This window comes from Uloborus diversus, chromosome 9, assembly GCF_026930045.1.
Source record: "Uloborus diversus isolate 005 chromosome 9, Udiv.v.3.1, whole genome shotgun sequence".
NCBI classification, from domain to species: domain Eukaryota; kingdom Metazoa; phylum Arthropoda; class Arachnida; order Araneae; family Uloboridae; genus Uloborus; species Uloborus diversus.
The window spans coordinates 80998482-81012496 of NC_072739.1; the positions used below are offsets into that span (position 1 = coordinate 80998482).

Below are 14015 nucleotides of genomic sequence, written 5' to 3' on the forward strand. Positions count from 1 at the left end.
TATTATGCCTTTTGAAGAGGCAAGTTCATTTTGTATATTTATTAAAATCATTAAATTGAAAAGTTTTTAAGAGTGTTGAATGTCAGAAAGTTAAGTACGGAATCACTGGCTGAAATTAATTTTTGTTTCAACTTCTTTAAGCGTTTCAATACATACATAACAGCTGTAATTGGCAGGGTTTATAACTTTTTTATTTATTTTTAAAAAAAAGTCTGACTTTTTTTAAAATTTAAATCGATTTTTTTTTTTTAAATTTGTAGATATTAATTACTGAACATGAATAAACATAGCATATTTTATACAATAGATGAAAGAGCAATAGCTAAACAGTGATACCACTATTTCCTAGAATTATAATTTTCATACTTTTTAGAAAAAAAACTTTTAAAATTTGTCAGTTTTCTATGTTTATCAGCACAGAGTCACACAAAAGTTTTGAAATGGACTAAAAAATGTTTATCTATTTTGAAAATTGAAATAATTTGTATATTTTATTCAAAACGATCCATAACATTTAAATTGAATTTTCTGTATTTCAGTCTCATATGAGCAACCTTATGTTTCTATGCCAAAATCAAACACAAGCTTTGCCAAAAATTGTTTGTTGTGTTTGAAATTAGTCCTTTTGTATCATGTAAATATTTCAATTATTTTGATAGTTGGAAGTTATTTTTGCCTCTACTACTTTCAGTCCGCTTATTATAGTTTTTATTTTAACAATTATTTTATTTTTTAAAGTCTTTATTTTTTTGGTTAGGAAATTGTTAGTACCTGTTTTGTTTTTGAGAAAATACTAATTTCCACAATCAATATCACTTATTTTTTTATTAATTTTCAAAAGAAAACATATTTGTCTTTGAATTTGATTCAGAGACAGCTCACGTCTAAGAAGCAGTAAATGTATATTTTACTATAAATTTAGTATGTTTGTGCATTCAATATATTGTATGAAAGCAAAAATAAATAATAGAGTTGTACATATTTTTCTGAAATACGTTTTAAAAAATGCATCTTTAAACAAGTAACTAGTCCTTAAAAAGTAAAATGAACTCCTTAAAAACTCCTTACTTTTAATTTTCAAAGTAGAGTATGAACCCTGATAAAGGTTTTAAATATTTAAAAAGCTATTTATATCATGTTGTTTTCTGTATATCTGGTCCATTCTGCATTGGCAATATTTGTAACTCATTCTTGGTGTAGAGATTTTATAGCAGTTTAAGTGTTTTAGTATTTAGTAACTGTTCACTTTACCGTAGTTAGGCAGCAAGGTCCTCATCGTGGGTGCTGGGGAGCAATAGTGCCAAACAAAAAGGGCCATGAAATGAAAATAATAAATAAACTTTTTTTAGATATCTATTTTCTGAGGTTGTTCAGCATGAAAGAGGCCTTTGCTATCATCTAGCCGAAACAAATATGCGGCCCATGGTAGAACAAACGCGTTTGGTGTATAAATGTTTTTTGTCTATAACAGAATCAGATGCTTTTATACTCCCTTTATTTTGTACTAGTGGTACCCGCATGACTTTGTCCGTAATAGAAAAATTAAAAGGTCTTTTGGTTTGCCTGTATATTTTCAAATAATGTATGGTGAATTTTCTCACCAATTGGCTTGTACCCATGTTATGGTTCCACGTTATGATAATTTCGTATCTCGTCAATTGGCTTGTGCCCATGTTACAGTTCCACATTATGATAATTTCATAATTTACTCGTCCATCTTATGATAATTTTTATTCTTAAAATTGGAATAGAAAAGTAACCACATCGAATTTTCGTAAAATCGCTTCGAGGTGCACACCCTCATGCTACAAACTAACTTTGTGCCAAATTTCATGAAAATCGGCCAAACGGTCTAAGCACTATGCGCGTCACAGAGATACAGACATCCTACAGACATCCTCTGGACAGAGAGACTTTCAGCTTTATTATTAGTAAAGATATTGTGATGAGCAAAAAGAGTAGAGACTTTTTGAGTTATCCTCAAAGGAAAAAAGGGGTGGGAAGATCGTTAAATAGGTAATTAATAGGTATAGGTATTTGAATAAAAAATAGGTGTTTTTTCTGTCGATGGTAATAAATCTGACTCTTGTTCTTTTTTCATAATTGAGTTGAACCACCCAGATTCATGGAATGACTGCTCAACCTTTCTATATCTCTTATAATATTCAGATGTCTAAAAGCTACATGATAGTTAAAGCCATTTTAATTTTTCTCTACTCTTGACTTTGAACTACTTTCAACCATAGAAACCAGTAAAACATTTGGGTTTGACCTTGAAATTTGGGCTGTCACTATTTTTTTAATTGCTAAGTTTTAGCTATTCAACTTGTGTGTGAGACCATTATCTTATGTACTTTGATATAGAAATGTAAAATTAGTAGTCATAATTGTTATTTAAATAGAAGTAGATCAAAATGTAAAGGTCTAAAAATCCCAATTTTGACTACAAAATGACTTTTGATGAAGGGCAAGAGAGAAAAAATGGTTTAACCATCTTTCACCTTTTAGGAATATGAGAATTGAAGGAAATAAAAATAATGGAGCAGCACTTTTCTAAAACATCCTGTGAAATTATCCAATTGTGTAGCTCTTTTAGCTCCATGTGTGATGTTAGCTAAACTATTCTACAAAATGTATTCCAATTTCATAAAAAATATTTTCTTTATTGTTTTTTTAATATTCAGAGTTACCACTGAGTGTTATTAAACCTTATTCTATCAAGCACAGACATCCTTGTGAGCTTATGTTCTTTAAAGGTGGAGGTGGAGGGGAGAGAAAAATGGAGACTCTAAAACTAAAAAGAAGATGAATAGCATTAAATACTCTGAACAGATGGAATTTTTTTTTTTTTTTTTTTTTTGAACTTGTAATGCTGTCTGCCCCACTATAACGAATAAACAAATACCTCGCTTATATGAATAAAACCTCCCAGAACTGAATATTTCCCCATAGACGCAATGTTAAAGATCCCCGCTTCATCAAATAATTTCCTTGGATAATCGAATAATACTAATCAGCTTTCGCAAATATTTTTGCTGAGAAAAATTCTGAATAAATTAGAAAAAAATAAATAAATAAGTTAGAACAATTGAAGTAATATTTATTGCTGACAACGGGCGGAAACATTAACATTCATAATCCATCAAAACATTTTCACTATTCTATCAAATTTCTTTTGTCTTCTTCATTATTTAAAATAAAAAAAAATTGTGTCGATAATTAAACTGAATAACAAAAATAAATATACACATTGTTGGCAATGCTAAATGTTAAATGTAAGATACTGTAGATAAGGAGGAAAAAAAGGGAGTCAGAAAAGTGTTCCCAAAAGACCTTGAGCAAGCAATCCCCTATTATAGAATTTTTTAAAAATGATGTTCTGGAAAAAGTTGACAAATCAAAGATTCATAACTCAAGTTGTAAGTTACTTTTTGTAATTTTCATATGTACTTGTAATATATGACTCATTCGCCAGAAAACGTAACTTTTGAACTCAAATATTCTTCGATTTCGAAACCTTTTTTATTTTTTTTATTCTTACATGAAAGTGCTACCTACTAGAAGTAACCATAAACAATGGCCCAGCTAAATACCAATTATTTTACTTATAAATAAATAAATAAATAAATGCCTTGTTGACAGAAATAAAAAAAAAACTTTTAATATTTAAAAATAGAGGCCAATTTAATATCAAAGTAGTAATTTTGTTAATTATGCCAACAATCAGCTAATTTAATGATTAGTGAGAATATAATATTAAGCTCTCTTAATTAAAGTACGACTTAATTAGTAGTTTCAAATGTATGTTAGAAAATAGTATTTAGTAAATTTGAGGATATACTGGCAATTTATAATTTTGGTAAAATGCCTATTATTGATATATTTCCCCTCCATCAGTTATCTTCACCTCAGAAATAAAGACATTGATAAGGTCTGTCACGGAGGTGAGATTTACGGAGGTGAGGATCTTTCCATTAATATAGACTTAATAGATACATTTTTCATGGAATTTTTTTTTCTTCGTTGCTACAATCTGCACATGTTAAGCATATGAAAACATGTTCACTTCTTTTTTACATTAATTTACATCCCTAAAATTCAAGTTCACGGAGGTGAGAAGTCAGCATAACCACAATAAGTTTTTAAAGCAAAATCTATCTTCTTGTTTTTCGACGAAATCTCACAGCTTCAACTATGGCTGAAAATAAACAAGGGGGCTCCCTTGTATCATGGAAAATAAAATTTGATGTCATTACTGCCACGTGTTAATGAGGAATGGCATTTTGTGTTTAGGTAACGGAGATGAGAGTTTTTTGTGTGACATGACTACTTATCCTTTAAAAAAAAAAAAAAAAAAAAAAAAAACGAACTAAAACACAATGTTAAAAAATTAAATATACTTAAACAATTAGTATTTGAGACACTTGTGAAAGGAATAACAAATAAATAAATATATACTTTTAATTAAATAAGTTATTAAGCAGCATAAACTGTCACACAAGGTGTGTGACATGCCACGGAGGGGAGAATTCACATGTTATGAACCTCTATACCAAATATACTAAAATAAAAAATATTATTAAAAAGTTGTTGACAGGTTTAAATAGATATATTTTTGATGAAATTAAAAAGCATTGTTAAATGAATTGTTTCTTAAAGGTTTTTCTGTAAAAGGTATGTGACAGAAAAGTTACACTTTTTGAAGAATGACCCATATATACTAATTATTAAACTATTTTGTTGTTTATTTAGCTTATTTAAAAACCTTTTTACCAATAACATTAATTATTTCCTTTAAAAAGCTATTGATTTATTATTTTTACATTTTAAGACAAATGCTGTCAATTCAAAAAGGTAAAAAAAATTCCCTGTTTAATCAAATACCCCGCTAAATTGAATAATATTTCTTGGAACTGACGATATTCAATTAAGCGGGGTTGACAATATTTTAATTCAAGGTTCAAATTTATGTATCTGGTAAGACTTGTGGACACAAGTTTTTACATTCTACTTTTCAATTTCAAGCTGTTACTCGTGTTATAGTACATCAGTGACAATTCTGATATTGGATAGCAATAATGATGAATGCCTTCTTTTTGTCTTTTCAGCTTAATGTCTTCAACTCTTCTGGAGATGCTATGATATCTGCAACTGGTAAGTAAATTTAATTGAGAAAAAGTATCATTTGATAATTCTATTCTTGCTCAAATGTGCTTATTTTGTGCATTAAGTTTTTTATAATGAATAGAATGTATGGGTCATTCCACGAAAATCTCAATTTGTAAGCCGAAAATTCAAACTAAATCAATATCGTCACTAAAAAGACGAATGGGCGTATCTCACTTTTAAGCATTTTGCAGTAAACTGATTAAAAGATTTCCAGTTTACTGTATCGCTTTAGAACCACCACCAGTGTGAGGGACTGTAACTTTTTTACTATTTATTGTAAAGATGCCCATTGGTCATATTATAAAATTGACTTTAGACATTTCTGTGGTGGTCGTAACTCATTTTTCGATTTTTTTTAGATACGCCCATTCGAATTTTTAGCAACGACATGAATGTGTTACTCATCATTTTACAAATAACTTTCTAAATTTTCAAATCTAGTAACAGTCGTTTCAAGATGGATGACTGCATGGAATAATCCTACATTTGATGTTAATGATATTTTTGTTGATTATTGCTTATATTTTGAGCTTTCAGTTTCTTTAATTTCTTTCATTGGGTTTTTAAATTTTTTTTTCTTGTTGAGCCTAATTTTAATTCTGTGTTGAATGGCCTGTTACGTACATCACAGAACGTTATATTTTCCCTTCCATTTTTATGGCAGTATAAAAAGAAAAATTGTGCTTTATTCTCTTCCCAAGAGTTGTTTAGAGTGCATTTAAAAGTTTGCATTTTTATTAAATTATTTGAACAATCACTTAGCCTGACAAAAGTAACAAATAGGGAAGTTGCAACCTATTAAATGTTCATATTTTGGCTATTGGATATTGTTAATTGACCCTCAAAACTAAAAAATTCACCATCGCCGAATTTTAAAACACTGTGATTGATTTTTAAAGAATTTTTTAAAATCCACGCGCAAAAGTGTGCTCTTCTGAAACGTCACGAGCTTACGTCACAGGGCACTAATGGGCAGCCTTCCACCGAAGATCCCTTGTTTTCGCTAGGGACATTTTGAGCGCTTTGATATTTTTATTTTTTAGAAATTCAATAATCCTTTTGAACACACTATGGAGGCCGGATTCGTTGTTCGGAACGAATGTAACCTCTTGAAACAAACTACCTCTTTTGAATGTTTAGTTTAATGCAAAACAAATGAAATGTATGTTTTGAAATAATTTAATTTCTTGTCGCCATTTAATATTTTGTAATTTGTACAAGAATATTTTGTTATTTTTGACACTAATTTGTGGAATGAAAGTCAAAAAGGTTCATGGGAGAAGCCTTATTGGTTAAACATTTCTTACAATTGAAATTCTTTTATCTAAAGAAGTTTACATTTGTTGGTAGCTATCTGAAAAAAGATGTTCTGATGTGTGTGATTCAAAAAAATGGGAGGGAGGGGAGCGTAAAGACCCACGACAGAAATGAAACTTTTGACTGATTCTTTTTTTTTTTTTTTTTTTTGACACTGAACTGGCACTTCACCCACATGTTTTCTCCCACACAAAGGTTTTGTTCTTTCCAGTGATGTTCTCATCAATTTTTCTGAGGGTTTACTCCCCGTAATCCATTACGTACAATATGTGTATGCGATCATGTATACAATATGTCATAATATGAAAGTTTTTGAAGCTTGAAAGTATACGCTATTTGTCTAAAAAAAGTTTGAGAGTATACTGCATATATGGAGACACCCCCTGGTTCTTTCTGTACCTGACTTGGACCTATTCATAACAGAATTGTATATTTCAATGAAGAAAATAGATTATAAACAACATGAAAACTAACTTTTTGAAATCCTATTTTTGATTTCAAAACAATGAAAAATAAGTTTTAAAGTTAGTTTTGTTAATAAAAGTAATTAAACTAAATTCATGGTAGAACTTAATGTGAATTTTGCTTTTAAACTGATGACTTGACTTGAATCAAAGAAATCTTCTAAAACCTACATTATTTAAAAAGTTTAAAATGCCCAAAATCCACAAATGTATACTTGCTGAAGTTTAATCTTGAAGTTAGTTTGTTAAATTTAATAACAAAATTACCTTTATAATTACTATCATTTCTCATTATTTTTTGCAACAAGTAAAAAACAACTATGTCACTTCCGTCACACAAAAAGATTGTGGATTAGAAATTCAAAGCCCTTGCATAAAAAGTTTTTCGAAATAGAGAAGAAAAGAATAAGTTTTGCACAAAGCAAATAAAAAAACATTTATTTTATCCATGTGGAAAATTTGTTGATAGAAGTTTTAATTTTAATACCAAGCACCAGTGCTTACTTATTCGACTAATATTTAGACTGGTATCTCAATCCGAAAAACTAAACGAGTCTATCTCTAAAATATTCCATTTTAGAGTTACATTCTTCACACGTTATATTTTGAATAAATATTCGTTTGTGTTGTATTATAGGCAAAATGAGTATTATTCTGTATGAAAAAAGTTTAGGAATGAAAATTATGCAATACATTGTTTCTACAACAATATCTACCAGGGTTGGCAAGGTTTTGGACATTATAATAAAAACCACAGTAAAGACCGTGATCTAAAACCCTTGTGCCTAAAACTGTCTGAAAGTGTCCAAAATAACATTTTTAGAGAAACTGTATTTTGTGAGAAAATATCAAAAACAGAACAAAATGTGTCGAATTTATGTTTTATATTGAATATTTATTCAATGTGAGTATTCAAGTATAAATATATACAGTCGAATCTCGATAACTCGAAGCTTATAACGCGAATATTCCTACGTCTCAAAGTTTTCAATGGGTTCCAAACTCATGAACTGTTGTGGTAACTTCCCATAACTCGAACGTTTTAGCCACTCCCTTGGGACTTGGAGTTATTGAGAGTTTACTGTATTTGCAACTTTTTTTTACAGCTGATTTTAATCTAATTACATAGAAGTTGAATTCTCCATAAAAATGTCAATTTTTGAATGCGTGAGGTTTTTTTTTGGTGTTTTTTTTTTTTTTTTTCATTATAGTAACCAAATTTTTTGACATTTATGCATGTGTGCAGAAGAAAGTGTTCAAAATATAGTGAAATAATTGACTTAAATGTAACAATTGATAATTTTCAAACTGAAGGGGAGAAATATGTATTTGTGAGTCTTTTACAGCTTTGTGAAGAATTTATTTTCTTAACCTTGATGCTTTCATGATCTAAAACTAAATTACCACCAAACTACTTCAGAAAAAGACCAATAATTTGTTTCTAAAAATTGTCAAGCTACTGCAGTTTTTGTTTATTGTAGTCACAGAATGTATTATATTAAAAGTGTGAATTTATAAAAGATATTGCAGAAGTTTTAAAATATAACTGCGTATATTTAATCATCAATTTATTGTTTTTTAGTCTATGATTTAAAAAAGAATTTTTGTTAAGACATCATGTAAAACTAAATACAAAAACCATTTTTAAAAAATAAGGCTTTTTTTTTTTTTTTTTTTTTGCACCTAAATATTACACATTTAATAACATTTCTTTGAGTTATAAATGGAACTGAAATTAGTTGTCTTGGTAGTGCTGTGAATTTTCTTTCATCACTCTACCAACTGTTACATAAGGAAGTTTTTATGTAATAGAGTTATTGGCAATTTAAGTTAAATATTTTTAAAATGAACATTTCAGAGAAAAATATTTATGCATTACGAATATTGCTGTAAATACGAATTGATTAGATTATACACCTTTAGCTTTAGTGCAGTTTAAGACACTTTTGGACATTTTTAGAAAGTTTTGGCTAGTAAAAACCACCTGTCCTGTCCTAAACCATTTTTAGACGGTCCAAAAGCCAACCCTGATATCTGCCTGAATTGAAAATGATTTTTTAATAAGAATTACATTCACATTGCTTGATGCAGAATAGGCTTCTACATACAATGCACTAATAAACAGAAAATCGTAATTTTTGGACTTACGTCAGTCTGGCTCTGAGGTACAGCTATAATTTCTTGTTTGTACAAAAGCTTTCTTGCGTACACAAATTAAAACAATATAGAGAATAAAAAAGCTTTTCATGTAAATTTTGCATAAAATTCACTCGCAGTTTAAATAGCAAGCTTTGAATGAGTTCTAAAGAACATTATCTTCAATAGAATTATGAAAAATGCAATACAAATTCCCTCTTTCGACACCGCTGTCTGCCAACTGCCGCTGATTTTCATACTCGGTATGATAATATTACTGTCTAAACCGCCGCATTGAAAGTTCATGACAAACAATTCAAATTTGAAGCCTTTTAGGAGGGTGAATGTCCATGACAAGCACAGAGGGAAATCTTGAAGTGTCACTCACACCTACTACTAATGCTCCATACAAATGCAAAAAGATTATTCACCAGGTGCACTAGGTAAAAGTGTCCAGCTTTTTTTTTTTTTTTGCTTTCTGTTTAATCCGCCCCCTGCTGCATTCAGTCTCTAAGGAGCATTGTTTCCAACTTCTTATTGAATTTTTACCTAGCTCTTACCAACTCTCCCACCTTCCTCTACCTTTTCATTTAGACTTTTCACTACTCAGCTATGAAAGCAATCATTCTTTATACCCTTTTCTGTTCCTGGGGGGGGGGGCAATCGAAACATTCTCGAAAAAATTCTAATTAGGGTGTTTCAGAATAAAACATTTTCAGAATATTGCTAATAATTTTTCAAATTTTTTTTTTTTTTTTTTTTTTGGGGGGGGGGGGGAGTTGTCAAAGAAATATTGGTGATACACTGCTGGAAAACCAATTGCTGTTAGTTATTCTTCAAGATTCATTTGGAAAGGAAAATACATGTCTTAGAATATGTTTTCATGAAAAACATGAATTTGTGCAGGATTGGAGCAAAACTCATTAAACTGCTCACCCTCGACTTCTACCAACTTTCTGTCCATCACTAAAATTGGCAGTTTAGCAAGAGTCAACTGTACATTATTTTAATTTCAAGCTCAAACACTTTCATCCTGTGTTTGAATGGCCGAAAAATACCAGATTTAGTAATAGTCCGTGCTGTAAAAACAATTTTTATTTCCTTACTTAATACTTATTTTTTTATCTAGTTCCAATACTCCAGAATGTCCATAAAATGTACTAATTAATTAAATCACAGTAATGGACATTGAACATTAAGCTGAATCCATTGTCAAATTTAAGTTTTTCTGACGTTCAATTTTTTCAAAAGATTTTTTGAATCTGATAAATTCTAAATTCAGTTAATAAAAGCTTGTTGCTTATGCTATTCCTAATTTCAGGAGCTTCACTGCTTCTTTGGAAAAAAGAAGAATGCTATGCTAGTTCTGACAGCTGTTTGCCTTGTTCTGTCAGTGGCACAAGAAGAGGAGAACGTGGAAGAAGGCCTGCATTAAATAAAAAGGTTAAAAACGTTACAAAGTTTCCAAAATGTTGATTATGACCTGTCTGTCAGTTGTACATTTCATTGTTACATAATTCATTTATGTAAATTCATTATTTCACCCCCCCCCCACCTCACACAGATACGCACATTGATTGTTTTAAAGCTGTATATTTATTAAGTGATATTTTCATTTGTATTCATGTGACAATTTTCTGTCTTAGTTTCTAAATTAAATTAATTTTGTATTAATATTCCTATTAACAAGAGAGAGAAAAAATGTGTTTTGAAAATTATGTACATATTCTGCATCATATTCTGCATTTTGTAAATCAATTAACATACTTTGTAAACATTGTCTTTGATATTTGGAATACAGGGTGCGATTGAAAAGTAACCAAACTTTTTCTGGAACAACAAGTTTATTGAACTTTTTGACAGATGTAGTTAATATTCTTTGAAATACATCTCTTGGGCTTCGATACACCAGCGGTAGCGGTTTTTCCACTGTTCTTAAACCGGTCTTACGGGATGGCATTTAGATTGCTGGTTACACTTATTTGAATGTCCGATATCGACTGAAATTGGCTTCCCTCCAGGTTTCTTTTGATGAGCAGGAACAAAAAGAAGTCTGGAAGAGAGATGTCTGGGGTTCCCGCACTTCATGACTCATTTTCACGCGTGTTTCCTTTTGCTTGTTGCTCAAATCCTTGGGAACCAGTTTCGCGCATAACTTGCTCGTGCTCAATTCCTCCATCACAATTTCTTGAACGCTGTAGTAAGTTAGATTTAATTTTCACTCATCTCCTGGATGCTTGCCCAATGGTCGATGTTCAAGAATTCATGAACCTGTCGACTTTTTCGTCATTTTTTTACGTTGAATGCCTTTTTGTTTGTGTTTGTCTTCGGCAACCTCCTGGCCATCTTTGAACGCCTTGTGCCATTCATAAATTTGTGTCCAGAACAGAACATCATTTCCAAAGGCTTCCTTAAACAGTTCCTGGGTCTGGGTTAAGATTTTTTTTAATTTTATGCAAAAATTGATTGTGTAATGCTGATTAATCTCGTTTGTTGCATTTCCACCACTCAGAAAACGTAACGGAGTGCAAGAAGAACCTTCGCACGTAGCCCAACATTAACTCAACCGCTGCTCGGAGCACATTGACTCTTGTTGAGCCTGAAAGAACAAAATCAGATGCACATTTTCCACCAAAAATCTTTTTTTTTTTGCCACCTGGAAAAACTCACGGTGGCAAAAGTTCAGTTACTTTTCAATCACACCCTGTATATTAATATTTTGCAGTCTAGAAAAATTTTTATAGTACTAGTTTTTCAATTCAAATCAAGGTTAGCAATGTTCATATTTTCTCAAATAACATTATTTGCTATAAAATATTTCCTATTTCATATAATATGATTTTGTGTAATTACAGTCGGAACTCGATTTAACAAACCTCAATTTAACTAATTTCACAATTTAGCGAGTTTCTCTTTTTTCTCTACTAATATGAAAGCAAAAACCAATAATTAACAAATTATTTCAACAGCCAAAAAAAGTTGTTTTTCTGTTAATTCGAGTTAGGAAATATTGGATTGTTTTCCTAACAATATATTCATCTTTTCCTAAGCAGAAAAGACTTTTCTTGGAATCAGCAATGTTGACGGGAAGGCCAATTCATATTGCTATATAAAATTTTAACGTTGCTGACATGAAAACTAATTGAACTCAAAAATTGAATTGTAAATATCTAATTGAAAAGTATTTAAACCCCTAAAATATATATGAGTCATTAAACATAACAAGGACATGAAAATGACCTTTTTGTGAGAATGACACTTTTATAAAGCCAAATTTTAGAGAAATAAAGAAAGATATACTCCTTATTGCCAGATAAAATAAATGATGTTAATGTTTCATTTCTTTTTATTTATTAATATCTGCATTAGGGATGGGCAAAAAACCGGTGTACATACCATAACATTAAACCGACTTAGAATTTTTCTCTTAACTGATGCATCGATATCGCACCGACTACAAATCTAGGCACTGATGTTCAGACACTGGTCCACAATCATTGTCATTTCAATCTTGTTATTGTTTCAAAATGCTGGGGAAGCTGGAGCACCCCGATGGAAGGTCACTGGACTTACCAAAACTTCTTATTCGACAATTTTGTTTCTTATGCTGTGGTTAATTTGGAGACTACTTTGAAATTGCCTTTTTAAAAAAAGATGTTCATTGTCTCTTCTAATTAGATACATTTTTGTGTTCATACTATTATATATGATTCAGTACAATACAGAGCATAATCGGGCAAATTAAAAAATTTCCCCTTCCCAAAAATTCAAGTTCTGGGCATCTCTGTGTGGAAGTATCAACAGCGATCGAAGACCTCCACTTTTCTAAAAACTTGCAGGAAATGCAATTGTTTAAAGTCTTGACGGGAAATACACTGATGAACAAAGGTTATCTTATTATAATTCACTTAAACATACTTATTGTGGTATTTTGAGGAACCCCTTGTTAAATGCGCAACCAAATAGGACTTTCTATGAGCTTTTTGGGTTGAAAAAATAGGTTCATTGTAATCTCAAAACACATGTCTGTAATCTGTAATATTAATTACTATTTTTTACAACGCTTTTTTTATACATTTTTTTGACAATCTCTTGTTGATGTTTGAATCTGTTTGTAGTAATGAGGGTAATTTATATTTTTTCATCTGGAATATATTATGTAAAATTTAAACAAGCAGTTATAAGTAAAAAAAAAACTTGCATCGCAATGTAAGGTTGGCGATACATTACTATGTAGAAATCCGACATCGCCCAGCCCTACTATGCATGTTCTTCTTGTCTATACATGTAAATGGCATTTACTTTTTGTGATTTGTAATTGTTGAAAGAAATTCAATTTATATTTTTGTGTTGATACTTATATACTTTGTTTTTTAGTTTAGTTTTCTACTTGAATATATTTTGTTGTGAATTAAAATTTGCATAAAACTTCAAAAAATGAATATTTTTATTTTATGCTGACTACAGGAATTTCCTTTTTGACACACTTTGAACCACATACTCTTAATCAGCTAAGTTTTAATTTTCTGCTGCGTATATTTTTTTTTATTTCCATTTCTTTACCTGTACTAATACTTGATATTTTAGAGCTTATGATCTACTTTTTAATATTTTGCTTTTTGTAATTTCTGAAGGAAGTGAATTTTATCTTGTTAAAAACTAAGGAAACTCATTAATTTTTTTATTTTTATTTATTTATTTATTTATTTATTTATTTATTTTCATTTAATCTGAAACTACAGTAGACTCCTGATTAACTAGCTACAATTAATTTAGGAACCATAAAAAAAGTAGTGAAAAAATTGACAATTTCATAATTATGTATTATAATTATAAAATAAAGAAACTATAAAGAGGAAACTCATTTACTCCTGCATCAAATGGTATCACCCTCTCTTCTGAATTAAAAATAAATAATAATGAAAGTGT

The 14015-nt window shown here is 30.1% G+C and overlaps 1 protein-coding gene across 1 annotated transcript in view; it reads left to right on the forward strand.

Moving 5' to 3' along the window:
* Nucleotides 1-13502, forward strand: part of LOC129230345 (DNA damage-binding protein 2-like) — a gene marked incomplete at its 5' end in the record, with an annotated part of 46197 nt that extends 32695 nt beyond the window's left edge. The window contains 3 exons of the mRNA XM_054864742.1: nt 5109-5154; nt 10408-10529; nt 12859-13502. Coding sequence (XP_054720717.1) covers nt 5109-5154; nt 10408-10529; nt 12859-12915 — 225 coding nt within the window. The remainder of the gene's footprint in view (nt 1-5108; nt 5155-10407; nt 10530-12858) is intronic.
* Between the last annotated feature and the right edge of the window lie 513 nt (nt 13503-14015).